This window comes from Psittacula echo (assembly GCF_963264785.1).
Source record: "Psittacula echo genome assembly, chromosome: 9".
NCBI classification, from domain to species: Eukaryota; Metazoa; Chordata; class Aves; order Psittaciformes; family Psittacidae; genus Psittacula; species Psittacula echo.
Genome location: NC_137745.1, coordinates 12,973,734 through 12,994,359, shown reverse-complemented (window position 1 = coordinate 12,994,359; position 20,626 = coordinate 12,973,734). Strand labels below are relative to the sequence as shown.

Below are 20,626 nucleotides of genomic sequence, written 5' to 3'. Positions count from 1 at the left end.
ATCAGAGTTTGCTCATTAGGCCTAGATACTTCCTGTGCTCGCCCAGGGCCTCCTGTGCTCCGTGTTCACTCTGAAACCCACTTTCTACAAGTAACACCCCTCTGTCCGCTGTGGAAGAGGCAACTGCAGTGCTGTCTTGTGCACTCATCGGGGATGCCCATCAACTTGCTGGGGTGGCTGGCTACTGTATAGCAAGAAAATGTCTCTGGACAGCAGGCAGCCAGCAGGAATTAGTGCAGAGAGCAGCTTGTGAAGCCTCCCCCGTTAGGAATTCTTTGTAACCGGTCCAATGTATGAGGCAGACGAGACGCAGAGAGCGGAAAAAAGGGGCGAAACCTCAAGTGAGGCTGGGAATACCCTTGCCTTTACTGGAATAGACTCATGCGCTCCCGCTCTCACCAGGAGCGAGCCAACATCCCTTCCCATCCGCCAGGAGCCAAGACTCAAGGCAGGGCTGGGAGGTTAACCACCTCACTGCCAGACAGCTCCATCTTTGGCACCGCTTCCCATCAGATAAAATAACGTTTCTCCTAATTAGTAAAATTGTGACCTGAAAACGGATCATTTGTTATTACTGATAGTGAAAAACTGCCACAATCCAATTCTCCACGCCGGGGTTTTCCAGCCCTTGGGAGGCTTCTGACAACTTGTATAAGCTGACACACCACATAAGGAACGACTCCAGCGTGGGCAGTCTCCAGCAGCAAACAGCTGGATCACTGCACCCGTTCCCCACGGCTCCTCAGCTTCAGAGATGCTGGCATGTGGGCCAGCCTGCAGCAGCCGTGCCGAGGAGGATGCCGGGACAGCCTTCCCCCGGACCACTGGGGCGAGGGGAGCCCAACACTGCTCCTTGGGCACCCGGGCTCCAGAGGGAGCCCCCACACCCTCAAAGCAACAAACAAATGTACAACCACACCACTGCAAGTGATTCACAGTGGCATTGAGACAGGGTGCACAAGGGCTGTGCTCACATCCTGGTGACTCCAGCAGCATGCCCGTGCACCAGAAATCCTGGCTGGCTTCCCACTAAAGTAATTTTTCATTCAGGCATAAGATAGGATTTATTTTTCTCTATGAGAATTACCTAAGCTCCCTGCAAGGCTTTTCCTGCAACATCTACATCAGCAATCTAATTTTTTCAGCTTTTGGATATTTAATGACAAATGTCAGCTGATATAATTGCTTGTGGTAGAAACTTGAGGAGAACAGGGTGGCGTGCTCACACATTCAGCTCATTTGTAGCATGCACTTGGATGCATTTGGCTTCAGTGACAGTGAAAAGTCGTCCCATCTCTGGAGCAGCAGGCCCCAGCATGCTGGGCAGCTGGCAGCTGGCCTTGGGGCCTGGAGTTCATTGTAGGGAAAGGAACTGGTCAAACCATGCAGTTCCAAGCAACCCCCAAGGGCTCCTAGGCCAAGCAGCCCTACGCACACCACTGCTTTCACTCAGGCCTGCTGTGTATAATTACACTCATTTAACCACCAGGGAAAGGACTGAAATACAGTAATTCCTCTTGAAACCATAATTAAACTCGAGTGCAGCCCAGCGCCTTCCTCATTGCCTGACCCAAGGGGAGGCAGAACTGTTCTTTTACCTTTCCAGGAAGATGACAGCAGCCCCCAAGGACAGGTCCCACCTCCCAGTCCTCTGTACCACACTTCTAGAAGTCTGTTTTCACAGAGGGCTTGTAACCCTTCACAGACAAATAGGAGCAGGAGGAGAGGGGTCTTTCCACTGCTCTCTAGTCTCAGACACACACACAAGTTACTTCCCTGCTGAACCAACTGGGACCTTTTTTAACAGCTTCTAAGCTAACCCACAAGTTGGAAATACAAAGAGGCAATGAGGACTTCATTAAAAAAATGCCCATTGACACTAATTAGCTTTACTGAGCAAACCAAGAGCCATAATTTCACGCAGCCGATCAACTGATTCAGGGGCCACATGAAATAGAAATGAGAAGAAAAAAAGAGCAATGAAAATAATACGTATTTTCATGCTGTGTAGATAAAGGGATGGTGCACCCTGATGTAAAAGACAAACCTCCTTAAAAAAGGGAAGGATAAAGCAACCAAGCATAAAGCAGACAGAGAAATTCAATTGCAATGTTGATGAAGAATGTTATTAATCCTGCAAGATGCTTAATGCTTGTCTAGAGGGCACTGGGCTGCAAGATGGGAAAACTTTATCACATTTACCTAGAGAGTGAATCTCTTGAAAAGCTTTGTGGCTGCAGTGACTGTACACCTGGGTCTAAAAGGCAACAAAAGCTACACACAACATACTGCAGGGGAGCCGTCAGCTACAGAAATAATGCTGACGGGATTAAAATATGAAACCAAGGGGCCTGAAGTTCATCTGAGTCAAGCTGGACTCTACGATAACCATACAACAGCACAGACACACGCTGCCTTGTTCCAAAGGTTATGGGTGAGTTGGAGTTAAGAGCAGGAACGGGAGCAGGGCATGTGCCAAGTGCACGAGCAGGACACTGACTGTGCACGCACACACGGGCATGCCAGCCCCTCCAGTAAAGCCAACCTGAGCAGGAGCTCCAGCACTGAGTCACCTCAATGGCAACGGAGGCCAGGGTCCACCCAGTGCAAGGGGACTGTCCTGAGCACAGAGCCAACGTCTATTAGAAATGCCTCAAGCTTACTGACGTCGGAGGATGGCCCTGGAAAGGGCTTCTGGATGATGACATCTAACCCCCTGCTGTTGCAGACAATTATGCTGTAATCTTTTTGCACAGAATTGAAGCGATTAAGATTTTAATGGCTCTTGGTGCACTACTCTGTGAAAGCAGGCATGCTGGATTTCGGTTTGTAACAATTAAGAGTCTCTAGGAACCTAGCGAGCTTGAAAAGCAAATGAATCAGAGGTTTTCCCTTTATTTAATTACAATAAAATAAACACAAATAAAAGTTCCCTGAGTTAGTTCCTTTTCCTGGAGACAGTTCTTGATCAGGAGGGGGGATGTACTGGTTTTGTCACATAACTGGAGCATCCTGCAACTTTAGCAGGGCTCTCTGCAATGGTACTTAGGGGAATTCCTAAAAGCTATCACAACATTAATGAAGCTGGTTTCCGTTTTTGCTTTTACAGCCAAATAGCTCTCTAAAAGCTAGCTCCTTCATTCTTATTTTCACAAAGAGTGAGAAGGGGTTTTAGCGCTTGGTCAGCCAAGAGCTGCAAGCTTCAGGAAGATACGCTCTCTGATCCAGAGCTGGCTGTGGCTGATGGAAAGACTTCTGGTGACTGCAGACCACTTTGAGTCAGACCCTTCAACAAGAAGATGCAAGACACATGCTTCAGGATAATTGTTTCCAGGCAAAATAGCAAAACCACTACCCAGTAAGTATTAAAGCACAGATAAAAGAGCAACTGCCTCTATCCTTCGTCCTCAAAACCAACTAGAGCAAGGGGATCCATGGCACAGTGTCTGCAAACTAATTACAGTAAAAAAGCATCAAGGTTTTTCTGCTCCAAGTCCTACACGTTAATCCCTTCTTTGTGCTCCATGGGGCGTTGGGCCCAGCTCCATCAGAAATGCAGAGCGTGATCGGAAGGCAGGGAGCCAGGATCTCAGTCAATATTAGCTTCCAGAGACTCATGTCTCCATGAAGATAACTGGCTTACAGAGAAACTCAGCCTACCCAGAGCAGAGGTGGGAAGCAGGAATCCGATTAGTATTGGAGAGGGCTGTGCCAACTGTGCTACAGTCGGCAGATCACATCTGAAGAGATAACAAACCAGATCTGTTGGCCATTTCTGCCCTGGACACTTCTATCGACTGCCCCAGGATACCATCATGTGCAAGTCAGCAATTAATTTTATCCAGTGCCAATATCTATATAAACTAAACTAATTGAACCATCTGGCTCAGGTTATTAATCCATAAAGATAAGCAGCTAGTCACTTTGCCGCCACAAACAGTTCCTGCCAGGGCAGGCAACAGCATTTTCCTTTTACTTCCAGTTAGGCTGTAATCTGTACAGACAACAATGAAATAAAGCCCTGCTGCCTTTGTGGCTTTCACAAAGCTATCGCTGGGTTTGGGCCGGGAACAATCCCCATGAGCCCCAAACAAGCCAAAAGTTAACACGAGTCCTCTAACTCGTGGGGCAGAAAAACTACTGCACCAATAAAATACAGCATTCACGTGTTAAGTAGCAGCAATATATGCTGCAAGGCAAAATATCTCTGTGGGTACATCTGTCGGTGCTGGAGGCTTAAGTCTGACAGCAGCCAAATTGTATCTGCATTAGCAGCACAGTGATAGCACGGAGGAGACCAGCGCGAGCTAACCACTCGAGTGTTTCTCCAGTTTCTCAGTGGGTTTTGAGGTCCATGCAGCAACTCAGTGCTTCTGTTAATATCACAACCTCTGACTTACAGGTCTTAGGGTTAAAACCTGTCACAACATCATCGCCACCACCACTACATACATACAGGCTCCCTTAACCAGCGAGGACTGATTTAACTACAGCTTTCATTTTTGTAATGCAAGTTTTCTCTTTTTGTAGAGGCTACTTTGGACTACACCACTTCACACTGCCAGGCAGGTCAGCTGCAGTATAGGGCTTTGGAAGGGCATTTTGTTTGTTCACTGCTTTCCTAAACAGTTTCCTGTTTTTTCCTACTTTAGAGAAGCTCTTCATGGCTTTGCAGAAGCCATGGAGCTGTAAACCACCAGTTCATACAGGAGGCTTGCAGGACCTTTGTCCTGCCCATAGCAGTGCATGGCCACACGTTCGCAGCCAGCTCTCCCTTACCTGATCTTTAAGCTCTGACAGCTGGCCAGAAAGGTTGGTCACAAGCTTCATGGTGGACTCCAACTTCTCCTGCAAGTTCCTCAACTCATTCTGCTCCCCTTCCGAGTCGCTGCTCACGAGCGACATGGCCCTCATCCGGGGGAACCAGTCCAGGTTTCTCTCCTGAGAATCAGACACGAGTTCACAATTAGCATTTGCAAAATGAAAACCTGCACCCGAGCAGCTGAGTGCAGACAGCTCCTCAATGCCACCCGGGGACATCCCTCAAATACACAAGCTCTGCAGTTATTTTCATTTGCATCTTACTGGAAAGTCTGCAGACTTGCCTGCTAGAGGCAATGAGGCACTTCAGATGTAACTACTGAAAATTACGGCTGCTTATTGCTGGCTTTTCCTTTCCAGCAACTCACTCTCCCCAGCCATTTCTTCTTCAGATACACTTGACTGTAATACATGAACACCGGACATTAAACCAGCCCAGATTTCATGTTTGTACATGCATTTTCCAGTGCTAGCCATCTGCTGCCATCTTATAGTCTTTTAATCTGTGTTTGTTGAAGACTGAACTGGAGCACCTCCCATATGAAGACAGGCTGAGAAAGTTGGGGCTGTTCAGCCTGGAGAAGAGAAGGCTGCGTGGAGACCTCATAGCAGCCTTCCAGTACCTGAAGGGGGGCCTACAAGGATGCTGGGGATGGACTATTCAGCAGGGACTGTAGTGACAGGACAAGGGGTAACGGGTTAAGATTGGATATAAAGAAGAAGTTCTTTACTGGTTGCCCAGAGAAGTTGTGAATGCTCCATCCCTGGTGGTGTTCAAGGCCAGGTTGGACAAAGCCTTGGGTGACCTGATTTAGTGTGAGGTGTCCCTGCCCATGGCAGGGGGATTGGAACTAGATGATCTTAAGGTCCTTTCTAACCCTAACTATTCTATGATTCTGTGATTTTCTGCTGATAAAGCTGGTTTGCTTTTTTGGTCAAGCAAACTTTGGCTGTTCTTGCTGATGAAAGGAAGAAGAACATTCTACCTGGAAATACTTTCATAGTTGAAATACTTCCTTTTTAATGAAAAAGAAGAAAAATCATATTCTGAGTTACTGGATCAGGCTAAATGTGGGAAAGATTAAGTTACAATGAACTGCTTATAATAGCTGTCATTCAGGCATACAAATTCTCTTATATTCCATGTTTAAGTTACAGTCAGGAACTTCAGTGGACACGTGCTCATTTTTATCAATATGTGCACAGAGGCTCACACATACACTCATGTACATGCCAGTGATATTAAAAATAAAAGCAGGAACGGAATAGAAAGCCACAAAAAAAAAAAGAAAGAGGAGGAGGGGTGCACACTGCATCTTAACACCTTAAATTTCAACACCAAACTGGTTTCCTATCAAGTCTGGTTCTCCTCCCACACTGGAGATTCTGAAATGGAAGTCAAACAAATGCTGGATGAGATAAGGATGCGTGCACTCTCATAGGTGACACTGCAACAGCTGGTAGTATTTTAAACAAACCAGGTGAAATGGTAATGGGCTACTGGATTAACAGTATCCCAAACCAAAGATGGATCATGATTAGCAGCGACCAAAGTTTGCCCTGGCCAGGCCCTTGGCTGAGCTCTCTCACAAACCTATGGCTTATTGTTAACAGCACTGCAAACTCTGGCTGTTTGCCATTTCTTGACAAAATCTTTAACTTGAATCCGCTCTCCATCTTTCCGCTCCCCTTCCATGCTCACTCATTCCCAGGAGCATCCATCCTGCTTAAATCATGGTTGTGCACCTCTACAGAGCTACAGTCACATCCTTTCTGTAATTCAGATGAGATGCCAAGGCTCATCATCTTAAATGAGTTACTTCTGATCTGCTTGGAGTTTACTATTGCTGAGATTAAAAGGCAGAAAGCAGGCCCTTTCCCATGCAGTGCACCACAGGATTCCCACATGATGCAAAACTGCCAGGAAGGCTTTTTTCTCCTGATCTCTGTTTACAGGGCAGATGGTTTCTGCTAATAAAAGAAAAAAAAATATATGTACCAAAAAATATGCCTTTATCAAGACAAGTGCCAAAATATTTTGGACTTTAGGAAATGACAGGCTTGTAATTAAGATTTAATAACAGTAACAGGCAACATTTCACTGCGTTCTTCCAGGCGTAGTAAAATCCTCATTAGGGAAGAGAGGGCAGGCTCTTCACTTGTGCTCAGGTCCAGCACCTCCTCCCCAAAGTATTTCCCCACCCAGGGAAAACAAACTAAACCAACTGCTATTCCCTTCTCTGCTCTCCTCCAGGCCAAGGACAAGGCAAATTAGACTAAACTGCAGTTTATATTGGCAGATTTGCCTGGACCCTCCGGTCCATGTCCTGAGGTTTACTAGGCAGGCACAAGAGCCCTGAAGCTCCTGCCCACCTCCTGCCCACTCTTTCCTTGCTGTAGAAATACTGTTATTTTACTTGCTCCCAAGGAACTGAGCTTCCCAAGCTGCCAGGCCTATCCTTATGAAGGATGCAGGATACAAGGGGAGGAGGACCTGGAAACACCAACCCTTCCCTACCTGCAGCATTTTATTAACATTACAATATAAGCAAATGCTGTAGCTGCTGCAGGGGCTGCAACTTGATCGTTACATTCAGTGAAGGTGACGGGCAGTCTCGGATGCTGAAATCAAACCAGAAAGCACTACAGCACTGACAGCTGCAGGCTCCTCAGAAGTTTCATACTAACGGGTTTTCTGAAAGCCCCAGTTCTTGAAGTCACTCGAGTATGGGAAATCTGGGCTTTCACTTGAAAAAACAACAAAACACCTCTGGTTCTCATAGCAATGGTGAAAGAATAAACCCCAAAACGCTCCGTGTGAACTCTGCAAGCTGAGGAAGAACAGTAACCAAAGGAGGTAAGACTCATGGCCCTCTGGGCAGTCCTCTCTCCTCCAGGGAGGACAGGGCTCACTTTTGAGCTAGGTACTGGCAATACCCCTGCTGAGTCCAGACCCATTCTGTGCAGAGACAGGCTTAGGGAAGGACTACATGACTTTACCAACCCAGGTCTTTAGGCTGGACCTAATGCAGGTTTCACAGACCTACATGAAACCTGCACTCCCATTCAGGTTTCATGTAGCTTTTTTGGCACAACTCAAGCCTGAGGTTCACATGGAAGCTGCCACCCAGCAAGAAGGGGATGTCCCCCCAAACAGCCTGGGCAAACACCTTCAGGTGAGGAGCCATGGGGACAGACAGACAGGTAAAACTGCATCGATGCAGGTAAAACAGGCACCAGTGCTTGCTAACCTATGGTGGCTGTGGGAGCTCTCCAGAGAGGACAGCAGGGATGCTGCCAGCATGCAGGGGCACACTTCTTCCTCCTCTGCACATGCACTATTTCACAACCCCTTCGCTCTGGCTCTGCATGGGAAACCTTCAGCCTATTCCTACAACACCCCCCCAAACACTGCAGAGAGAAGCTTGAGAACCCGGATAGGACCAGCCAGTGTAAATGCATGCTTCTCCCCAGTTGCCCGTCCTCGGCCATAGCAGGGGATGCTGTGGGGATGTTTTCTTTTAAATAAATAAATAAGGATGCCGCAAGCAGAGCTGGTGAGAAGCGAAATAAGCAGGAATGCAGAAAGGTCAGTCGCTGACAAGCCTGCCGGGCCAGCGTGCGGCAGCCAGCCCGGCTCCCGGCCCCACGCCTGCCAGCAGTGCTGCCTCTGCAGAGAGCTTCTATTCAAGGTTCAATAAAAGATTTATATCTCGATGATCTAGTTTCTGCTGAACTTTAGCTGAACACCAGGGTGCCTTTAAAGATGCAGCTTTACATCCTTCACTGGGGGTCTGGTAGTGCTTTAGAAGAGCTGAGTGAACTGTGAAGGGAAGGCTCCCCCTTGATCCCTTTCCCTGCCTGTCCCTCATCCTGCACCTTCTGCCCTCCCCGGCTGCTGGCACCTCGCATACCAATGCAGTTATGCACTGTCTGCTGTGGTGCTCCTGCAAGCAGAGGCACCGGGATCCTGGTGTGCAGTCAGCTCCCTCTTCCCGTCACAGTCGCAGCTTCCTCTGCTTCAACAGACGAAGTGAGTAAAGCCACTGACGGAAGCTGGCTAACCGCAAGTGCTGGGTTTCAGGTTAGCTCTTTTTCTAGGTAAAGTTGGAAAAGTCCCTGTTGTAAAGCAAATATCATTAAATCTCAGACATGGGGGCGATGCTGACCGTCCACAATTGGAAATTTGAAAAAGAGGAAGCGGCGCTGCATGATGCAGATGCAATTCATTCTGAGAAGCGCCTGCTCCTCCCTGCTTCTGCCGAAGAGTTTATTCTAAGAAAGGTTTCTGAGGCAACCTCAGTGCGAGCCGTGCCAAGAGATGCATTAGCTCCGCTCCCCGGGCAGGAGACAGCTGCTAAGGGCAGGGACTGGGGCTCATCCTCACCTCCAGCCACCCCGGAGAAGCCACCACACTCCTCTTTTGGGTCTCCATTTACTCAGCTACCCCTGAGCCTAATATTTATGGGGTGCTGAAGGGCTAATTCAACGCTCGTCAGAATAAATCCCCATAGCCTGCCATTGGAAGGCTGCCCAGCAGCCATCACTTAATAAGGGAATGCGGCAGCAAATTTCAGTTTCTGTCATGTATTGTTAAAAATCATACCCATACAGCTAATAAACAGCTTTGTGAAGCACTGTGAAAACTCATTTTTGTGTGTTTGTGGCGAGATTAAACTCCTTTTGGTTCTTTCTTGCGCTTCCTGGAAAAAGCCCCACGTCAGGTTCCCTCTCTATTCTGCAAAGGGCTCAGCATCACTTCTTCCACACCAAGCTGCACTTGTCCCCTTCCCCATAAAAAACAGCACTCCTCTCTCTACATTAAGAGTATTTCCAAATCTTCAAGTGCACTGTCTTTAAACAGCAGGCTGAAGATAGAAGGTTAATGGTATAAAAACCTCCTTTTTCACTCTTGCCACAGATTAAACACTTAAGTGTCTTTTAGTCTGGTGCAGAGCAGGGAACTTGGAAGACAGACACTATTCCCAAAGGTGGAAGAGGGCCATGCCCCTACATAAAATGACCCTCCCATACGTCTCCGTGAGAGCTCTGCTGCAGATGACTCACTTGAGCCGAGTGCTGTGTTTACCTCACCAAGCATCACCCAGCTTAGTGTGACTGAGGTGGACAGCCCTGGTGGGAACCCCTGAAGGCAATCTCCTTACTCCTACAGGAAGGACAGTGCCACCTCTCCGCAGCAACCCACTTGTGGCTGTTTGCATCTACATTTTAAACAGGACCTGTTGTACCACGATCAGTTGGGCAGGACAAAACAATTAAGCATGCAAAGGCTGAGCTAACAGCTGCTGGTGGTGATGGCTGCAGTCATCCATCTACTCTTGCACAACGCATCCGGCACAGCTGGGCATCCGGCACAGCTGGGCAGCCTGCAGAGTGCTCTGTGGCACAGGGTCACCATGGGCTCCGGGTACCAGAGGAGGCGGCAGCAATGACTCAGGGTACGGCTGCCTCACCCCAGCCCCAGGCCACCTCCTCGGCAAACATGGACAGCCCCACAGGGCTTTTTGCCCTGGCCAGCAATACAGACTGAGCAGATCATTTTCCCCAGCACATCACCCTCCATAGCTTCCAGTTGGAAAATTTCCCTCTCTCTCCCCAGTGCATGCGGTCGGTGCCCCGGGATAAGGACACTGCACCCACCCTGCAAACTGCTTTGGGATCCACCCAAATCCCAACACGTTATGCAAACAAACCATTACACAGAATTGGGCTGAAGCCTTTGCTTGCTTTCATCCACCCAGGCCCTTTTTCTGCCACACACTCAGCCAGAGTGAAACCTTTGGCTCATCAGTGGGCATGCTAGCCCAATATTCCCAGCACAGATGCCTGCCCAGGTGGTTTATCAGGGAAAAACAAGGACCTGGCCACTTAAGGTGAATGTCAGCAACAGGAGGTTTTTTTTCTGCAGCATGCTGCAGGGCATGACAGCTTGCACACATCCAGAGGGCAGAGCACGCTACCGCTGCGTGGGGAAGATGAGGTTGACCAACCATTTCCCCCCATGCAGCTTCTGGTTTGCACTGTAATGCCAATTTCAAGGGTGGAACAAGTTGCTTTGCTATCTGAATGCAAAGCTCGGTACCCGTGCCTATGACACAGTATTTCCAGCAGCCAAGGGCCTTCTGCCAAACACACCTCTTGGCTCTTCTCTGCCTCTGCTATTATTTATTGTTTAACCCTGTAATTTTATTGGCTAACTCTGGTAAGGTATCTCAAGATGCAGCTTGTTGGGAAGATACCACCAAATTAAGCACCGTCAGCTCCAGTTCAGATCCTGACCTCCTCAGTCCTCCTCTCCCAGCTTGTACCCAGGATCAGTGAGACTGGGAGCCCTCAAACCCCAGTGTCCTCATCTATAACCCCACAGCTACATACCAGTTACTTATAAGGGCCACTCTCTTCTGCATCTTAGCATTGGGTTCCTAAGCATGGATATGACAACCTTTCTGATTTGATTTTGCCTCACAGTATAGGATCTCCAGGCACAAATTACATACCATGTAAGTAAGTTTCTAATAAATTCTCAGACTATAATTTCAGCTGTATACACATCTTTTGCCAATGCTGGACTCATGAAGCCCCTTTTGGAAAGCTCTGAGTCTGAAGCATCATAGCCTGCCACTTGTTATTCCTATAGGCACTGCAGTTCAAAACCAGTGTCGGCCATCTCCCACCAAATTATATTCAATATAGAGCCTGGCGACACAGTAACCCTCAAAGCCATCATCACGTGAGCCTCGGGCAGGTCATGAATCACACATTCCTGCTGGGTTTCAGAGCACAGTGACAATCGTGGCTGGGTGTTTAACTCCTTAGGAGTGGTTTCAAGTTGAACTTACACTTCTGGAACAATGTAATTTTTAAAGCCTCACACCGATGAAGCCTTGCCTTTACTTACTGGGAGGCTACATCTCGGTAGAAGTTACAGGCTACACTGGACACTCAAAACCAGTAATAAGAAATACCTTCCTCTTATGGTATAGCACATAGCTCAATATAGAGAGAAAAAATACCCAAGAATATATTTAAGTCCCCAGGTTTGCACAAAGAGGTTAATTAGGGCACAAAAGGAAATCTTTAGCCTTCATTTTCATTCCAAATTCCTTTAAGGATATCTGCACCATCGCTCTTCTTTACAAACGGTTCATTTTCAAATGACAATACAATCCACTTGAAGGTTCAGTACTTGGTGCTCTCCATCTGGACATGAGAGCTTGGGCAACACCTCACACCTCTCTGCCTTGCTTGTGTAATAAAGGTTAATGGCATGGATCCTGCTTGGTGCACTAAAAGTCTGTGGAAACTGCAAGGGCTCATTAGGAAGCTTTGTGCTAAGAGCTTTTCCAAACAAGTCTTTATTTTCAGCATGCACATGCGTGTGCATGAAATCACCCACAGCCACGCAGCTCTTGCCTGCACTGCTCAAACACTGGTGTGAAGCTGTACATGAGAATCCCTGTACTGAGGTATGCAAGAGTTGTGTATGCAAATATTTGTCCATGCAAGTGGCAGCACACTGCAGCTGCATGCACAACAGCTTATGAATGCACATGAACCCAAAGTGTACATGTGGTTCTCGATGTCTCCAGCTTCAGAGTGAGAATTTTGACATATTATAAATGCCTGCAAACAGCTGTTTGTAGCAGACCTTTGCCAAGACTCAGTGACAGCTGTACTGATGGGGCTGCTGCTAGCGAGGCTGCCACAGTAACTGCAGGCAAATGCAGGAAACATCAGAAGGAATTCTCAAGACAGGATGGGTAGATAAGACACTTAAATGAACTAATCTGAAGGGAGTTGCACCGAGTTCACATTAGTCACTTGGGTGTGGATGTCAGTGTCTGGCCAACACGATAAGTGGATCCCCCCACCTCCTACACACATGGAATTATTCAGACATCACCTGATCTTCCCTAGTGACTACAAAGCCACACAGCAGCTGAACCATGTGCCTCTGTTCCTGGGAAAGGCAGGAGGCACCGGACTACCAGCTCTGCAGCACCATTAGCATACCTCCCAGATAAACACTTTTCAGAAGACATTGATCCATCTCGAAGCTGTGCTATCTTAAGTGCACATCTGCAGTGATTTAGCCAGATGAACATCAGGTCATCAGGAGGGCTTTATAAACACCAAGAATTAAAGACTATCCCTATTACCACTAGATGTTTTCTCTCATCCTACAGTACTGTCTGTGCTATTAAACAGGTATTAGGAGGTGGTTCAAGATTGCATTTCCAAGGTGAGCTGCTTCATGCCAAGCTTTGTTTGCCATCTCCTGAAATCCCTGGGGTTATCAGCCTCGCCAGTGCTGGTGAGGACCTGAGGACAGTGGCTGAGTCACTGCAGCAGCCCGGGTGTGTACGCAAGCTCAGCTTCTACATCAAACAGAACCAGCAATTCATTTCCCCCCTTGCATGGGCTCCAGCAATTCCCAGCAAAGATTCTTAAGATATCCCAAGTTTTACATCATATATGACAGCAGGCACCTGCTCACCTTACTGATGAAAGTGAGCATTATCCCTGTTTTACAGGGGGAAAAGCTGATGATAAAATCCAGGCCTCCTATCAGAAGTCTGAACTTGCAGCTACACAACCACTGCAGCCTGGCTTCCCCATGCAGCTCCGTGAACATGGGGAACTTGAACAAAACCAGTCTGAGATCACAAGAACCAATACACCCCTAATTTGTATCAGGAAAACATTATGGAAGTTATAATTACAAATCAGTACTGCTAGTACAGTCTATTAGGGTTTATTTTGTCAGATCACTTTAATTGTTATTTTGATCAGGCTTACAGTGCTCAAAGTACTTCTAAACCTTAAGCTCTGTTTCCAAGTTTAACTTCTTTCTGCATGCTGCCTTTTAACTTAATGAGCTTCTATCTATGAAGGAACACAAAATTCACTAAAGAATTGTAGTTAATAACTGATTTTCAAGGCTACAATTTCTTTTTATGCTGGGTCAGATCCCTGCAGAGTACCAGATGAATTCTATGGGTAAGACTCAGCTCTGTCATACCCACTACAGTGGATATCCTCAAAAATTGCCTTTCTACACACAGTATTTTTAGACAAGAAAACATCAAAATTCAAGATCACTCCTAAAGCTTCTGAATATTCACTACCTGGCGTAAGTAAAATTGTCCAGGATTCTTTTGATACCACTACATAAAATATCTTTAAAGCACTGTACCAGCAGCACTGGATGCACCTCACAAGCCAGTGATGGATATAATTTTGGTGTCCTAAATTTCTTTCCCTCAGTGTTCTGTGGTGTTGGACAACCCACAAATACCAAATGGCAGAGGTGCTGTTTTCTTTTTTAATTTACTTATTTTTTTACTATTGCCAAAGGCAGAAATCCAAGTTTTCTAAAGATATATTGTTGGGAGTCGGAGCAAAGGTGAAGCATATCTGAGGTGTATTCTGTCATCACAATATAATTTGGAGCACATTATGCTTCCTACCCTCGACTACTAAAAATGGGTATAAATTGCAGTTGAACAATGGTACCATACAACAGCCCCTGGAAAAGACATGCCCCATCTCTGTCATTATCAAAGATGTTAGAGTGCCACCTTCAGACTGAAAATGTGGGGAGAAAATCCCTTTTACATCTAACCGTGACACAAAAAGGCTTTCCTGGAGAGCCTGGTAGCTGCAGCCATTAAGCAACTGCAGTTCCCATTCACCCTCTGTACAAATCCAGAATAAACCATCCCCTCCAAAAGATGAATCTCAGTCTTTGGAACCATTCACATATTTAGGGCTTTCCTTTTGCATTCTAGATTCATAGGACAAAGACAAAAGGCTTGAGTAAAAGATGAATCATGAACTAAGTTACCCCTAGATAAATCTTAGGCAGAAAAAAAGAGGATTTCTGACTCTTACAGAAGTATTTAAACCAGGCTTGGTAGAGAAATACATTTATTATGTTTTACACTCAGATGTTCTAGGGCAGAAAATAATGGTTTTAATATTAAAGGATGCTTCTAATTTTCAGAGTAAGCTTTGCCAGATCAGTCCTAAGGAGTATGTCAACATCTCAGCGCTGCTGAGAACTCCAGTGTCAGGGCAGCTGCAGCCTGAGCTGCCCCGGTCATGCCTGTGCTGGATTGTGGCACACCACTGATGTGCAAAGCAAATTAACTTCCTATTCCATGGCTCAGACAGTTACACCACGCTTTCAACAGCACTGCAGTGAGACCCTGCTGTTAGTGCTCAATTTAAAACTGGCTCATGAAATGCAGAAAACCCACCAACTACAAGACATGCTCCAAACCTCTACCTACAGCATAGTTACATAAAATTGCATGAGCATGAGACACTTGGTCTATCCATAATCTACCCATATTTCCATTCAACACACAGTAATTAGCCCTTGCTGACACTTCTGCGAATGAGAATTACAATGAAAGATCTCCAGCTTTTGTGCTTACTGCAATCACATTCAGTGCCTAGTGTTTGGTTCTTACCCAGTTTAAACTCCTAATCTGAAATAGTTACTACATTGTTCGTTAATTGAAGCTTTTATTTTTTAAACAAGTTTTAACACAAAGTCATCTTTTACAAGCAGAAACACTCTAAAGAGTACAGGGCTTCCCCCTGAAGTAATGCTTGCTGCAGTGGGATAAATAAAGGGAGCAATATAATCAGTCAGACCAGAAAGGAGCAGTGATGTACTGAGTTATCTCACTGTGCTAATCCTCTATCAGGTGACTGCTCACAAGATTTCTTTAAGCCCTCATTACAGAGGCAGAAATCCAGAACTAGGACATACACTTTAGTGACCCCAAAGTAACATGTTAAACCTCTAAGAGATGTTGGTGGGATTTACACATTGACCAGGCCACAACAAATTGCTCACTTAAAGGTAGGTTGTACCTCCACAGCAAAAAAGAGAGAGACAAGTAAGAAAAGTATTCAGCTATTTATTCACCTGAAGGCAAATAAAGGAATAGCTAATTCAGTGTTATAAATCAGAAACAGCTTTTGCTAACCAGCCAGAAGATACACAAATTAGTAATTGGGGTTTAGGATCTAATTCCAGGAGCTCTGAACCTGTACCTTGGCAGAGATGAGGCTCTTAATTCTCTCATTAAAAAGCCTTACAATTGAGTAGATATTAATTTTAGGGTTTTTTTACAATAATAAGCTAAAATCATATGACAACAAATCCTCCCAGTCAGTCTAACATACTTATGCTGGGGCAGGTTTTAACCTGTTATATTTCAGACACTTCTACCAGCTTGAAACTGTTCTCCCTTAAATACTAGTTTTGAAAACAGCTTCTCTTCACCTGATTTAAAACCACAGAGGCTACCTAGCTGTCCCTGCTCACTGCCACCCACTTCAGCACACACATAGGACAGTTTGGGAGGCTGAGAAGCTGCAGGTACGCAGTCGCAGACCACTGTGTGACTGCAGTGCTGCAGCTCATGTCAGCTCCCACAAGTGCCCCGCTGCACCGCCTGCAGCAGGCTGCAATGTGCTGCCAGCAATGCAGTGTCTCTTATCGAGTTACCCTGCCAAGTACAGCTTTAGTACATCTTTAGAAGATGTTTCTAAAAGGAAAGGCATTGGGTTAAACTTATTATTGTAGAAAAAGTCTAAGTATTTGCTTACAAAATAAATAAAATGCAGAGCATTACATTTACCAAATGCGCCAGTAGGTTGGTCTAGAGGGGAAAAAAACCCAAAACAAAACTGCAAACTCACCTTGATCATTTCTGCCACGTAACTTTCTGGTCCTGTATATTCTGTAGAATCTTTTACTTTCACTAGCACAATAAAGCATAAATAATGCCACATATTGTGCTCTTCTTTAATGTGCTCTTCAAATGTGACTGTCTTGTTATCAAACTTATCTCTTTCCAAACCTACAAGAGTGACACATATATAACTCTTAGTATTTACAAACCGGTACTAAGGAAACGAGCTGTAAGAACAAAACTTGTTTCTACAGTCTGCTGCACTTCAAAGTCACAATCATTCTTAAATGAACACTGAATAATAGCGATAAACTCTCTAACAAATGCCCCCAGTGTAGCAAGAAGAGGAAAGAAGCATAAGTACTGCTCACACTTACTATAAGGAACAGAAGACTTTTGGTAAAAAAAAAAAAGGTAGCTACCTCATATGCAATCAGTCTGATGGATTTCATAACTCATCTCCTATTTTTAGGCAAAATGATACCAAAAGCAACATTTGCTTTGCCACAAACTTCCAAAGGTTACTTCTGTCAGCCTGTGTGTTATGCAACTTCTGCATGACATTCAACTACCCCAACCTCAAAAGCTCAGCAGTTTTATCCCATCAGTAGATTGGGAATTAACTTTCACAGGCACTACTCAACACTCTGCACCCTTGGAAAAAACCAAATGTTTATGAAAATCTCTACCATTCCAATAGGAAACTATTCTTTGAAGCACAGGAGAAACAGAAACTAAAGGTCTGAGGAAAAATGGCATACTGAGCATGCATTCCCCATCTCTTTCTGCTGCCAAGCCTGTGCGCACGTGGTACCCATTATCAACTAGCCGAGGAATGCAAGGTAGGAACAGCCAGTAATTCAAGACCCCTGTTTCATGAGTTTGCAGCTATCTGTGACTTTGATAGAGTAACCCCTTATTCTTAAGAGTGTTTCTATACTTACCACAAATGAAGCAAGTAGTTTTTAAAATTTCTTCTTTCTTCTGTTTTTCACTCCTTAAATCAGCGAAAGTGTCAATGATCACACCAAAAATCAGGTTAAGGACAATAATGATGACCATGAAGAAGAATAACAGGTCATATATCACTCTAGCAGCAAAGAGAGGTTCCTGCAGGATACATATTTTAACAATTAACAACCCAAATAAATACATGCAACATCTAACCCTCACCGTGACTTTCTGTTCAGCAGAGTACGATGCCCCACAACCCCTCCCTTTAGAGTCTCCATTTCTGATGCTCTCCAACAACTCGAAACATTAAGTGAAACTAAAATGCAAGATTACTGAAAGAAAAGCCAAATTAGTCAGCTACCAGCACGCAATCTCTAGAGTTGCTCTTTCTGCTGTCCAAGTCTGTCCTCTTCTTTCCCACTCATACAATGCAATCTATTCTCACCCCTACCCTGCAGCCGAATCAAATTACATCTTTACATTAAACTGCTTACATATCAATATAGCATCAGTGTTGACCATAAAGTCTTTTACTGGAATTTAACAGTATTAATTTCATCTATGCTAACAAGCATGGATGTGGACATGAAGTTGGACTTCCCGGTACCCACTGCATATTTATTGCAGGCCTGAATACCCAAATATTTAACCTCTGTTTTCAGAATCATCCTGCCAGCTGGGTGTCAAACTTTTATTAAGAATTCTGTAGCTTTTAACCCATTTTAAGATGAAAATAAGGCTACATATTAGAAAACACTTTGAAATTGCATTCACTCTGACTAAGACTGCTCCTTTGGCCCTAACATGGTTCTGGGGAATGGGCACAAACAACTAAAGCAGCAGCTGTACAGGCAGCTTTGGGTATTATGAAAAATCCCCTCTGCTTTGACTGATGATGGCTCCAAACAACATCCTTCCTTCCTTCCCACAGTCCCAGCTCCAAACCTGTCTCGGTTCCTCCCATCATTCCACTGTACACATATTACCATTTCCAAGTGATGCTCCCCACAGAAACTCTAGCAGGGTATCGGCTACCACTGCATTTTCATCCTGCTGCATCATGTTACTCCTTCATTAGCTTGGACTTATTTCTTCAGATCCTGAACTCCCAAAGCACAGACTGTCGCCTACCCCATTTCTGTTCTTTTGGGCCCCATTCTGGACACCCTAAAATAAGGATGGGTAGAACTGGCTGCTGTTTAATGTGGTACTACACATTACACTACAAGTATGGTCCCTTGTAGTTGCAAGGTATCCTACAGCTGTTTAAAGGGAGTGTATACACATATCCCCCAGAACTCCATCCCCAGCCCTACATGGTTATCACTCTTCTGCCCCCATTCAGTGATAATTTACCTCTTTGGATGGTTTCCTGAGCACATCACCTACTCCACCCCCACTCCTGAGCCCATGACTCAGTACAGTAACAATGCACATCAGTAACGTCTCGCACGTATGCTCTTTATTCTCTTCCTCCATTTCTTCAGCAATCAGTTCTATTAACACAGCAAGCAAAGACACGTTTCAAAGGCAAGAAGATCAGTTTTAAATCATCCTCTCCACTCTTTGCTGGTTATGCTCTCTCCTCCTTTTGCGAAACTGGCCAGATTTCCAGCCAGTGTTGTAAACCTCCTTAGTTCTCACCAAGAGCTGACCATCAGAGCAGGTATCTCTGCCCTGGCTCCAGCCCACCCTCTTCTTCCCACCAGCAGAGTTTTCCTTTGTGCTTGAACTGCTGTCTTTGACTTGGTTAAATATCTCTTTCCATTTCTGTTCGCATGCATAGCTCAGATCACCAGATGCCTGTTTATACAGAATCATAGCTTTTTGACAGCTCAGAGGACAAAGTGTTGCCTCTTACACTCTCCCCTGGTGCCTAACAGATTGCACAGCCTTTGGGCTGCACTCAAAATGGCAACTTCGACTTGTATTTTTCAAATGGCTAAAATATCACTGCTTATGGAAACAGCATTTTGCTAAAAAAGTAACAGTTTTTTTGACCCTCTCTTCATTTGGCTGAAGCCTCCAACTTCACTGTTTCAGTTGAAGAACTGCTAGAATTAATTACCTAATCTCATACACTCTCCCTGTACCCATTAAAGTCTCATGACTTGCATTTGATCATAAAAATGCTCCTGAGCTGATCCCACCTTCCCACGGACAGCCTCAGAAAGGCCCAAAGCCCCGTGCAACCCAGAAATAGCCAAAACCCAAGATGGTAGAGAAATCGCCAAAGATATAGGCATCATGAATATCCCTGGCCACGTAAGACTCTGGTATCAGGTTAATTATTTATGACATAAAAACACCTCTGGTGTTTTCCTTTCTGCAGCCAGAGTGTATAAAGACAAAGCAGCACACTCCTCCTGAAGCTTAATAAAGCACCTATTCCTGTATCAGTGTCGAATCTTAGTTTATGAAAGAGGACACTTGAGTAAAACAGCCATCTCCTCTTGCAAGCATGGGCTTGTGGCCATTATTGACCTTTGAAACATTTGACCATGTAAGAGCTCCACTTCTAAGAGAAATAGTGATGTTCTGTCTGGCTCTTACAGCCAGCATCATAAATCTCTGAGAAGTAAATTACATTTTCTAGAAAATAAAACTGAAATATGTCAATGCCCAATCTGAGGCTGGCAATTACGCTGCAAGTTATCTCTCACATGTACTTTTTGATCTCAAACCCCCCCAAACCTACCCTGTCTACTTAATCCATGGAATACTTCCTGCCATGATACTAAAACCAGTTTCCTTAGTTAGCTAGATAGAATAAATGACAATAAATGATGTTCTGTTCCATATTTCACAGGGTATTATTCTCAGAGATCAAATTTAACAGCCTAATGTTTTAAAATAATAGACTTTGTAAAGAGGTAAACTGCATCACTTCCTTCTCAAACTGATGTAGAGAATTAAAGAGTATGACAGTTTTCATCGGTACGGTTCAGTTTTAAGTTTCTCCATTGTAATCACTTCGTGTAACAAACGTTATTTATGCTGTTGGCCTAAATGAATCCTATTTTAAGTCAGGAAGTCTCATGACAGTTTTATTTCCAGATTTATTACATTGGGATTTTTGGACAAAATTTTTTTTTTTTTTTTAATTTAAGGTGCTT

General features: G+C 45.0%; 1 protein-coding gene across 1 annotated transcript in view; it reads right to left on the bottom strand.

The window, feature by feature from the left end:
- Positions 1-20,626, bottom strand: part of ITPR1 (inositol 1,4,5-trisphosphate receptor type 1) — a gene marked incomplete at its 5' end in the record, with an annotated part of 163,685 nt that overhangs the window by 846 nt on the left and 142,213 nt on the right. The window contains 4 exons of the mRNA XM_080625644.1: positions 4,780-4,941; positions 16,564-16,724; positions 17,501-17,666; positions 18,867-19,006. Of these exons, the coding sequence (XP_080481770.1) occupies positions 4,780-4,941; positions 16,564-16,724; positions 17,501-17,666; positions 18,867-19,006 (629 nt within the window). The remainder of the gene's footprint in view (positions 1-4,779; positions 4,942-16,563; positions 16,725-17,500; positions 17,667-18,866; positions 19,007-20,626) is intronic.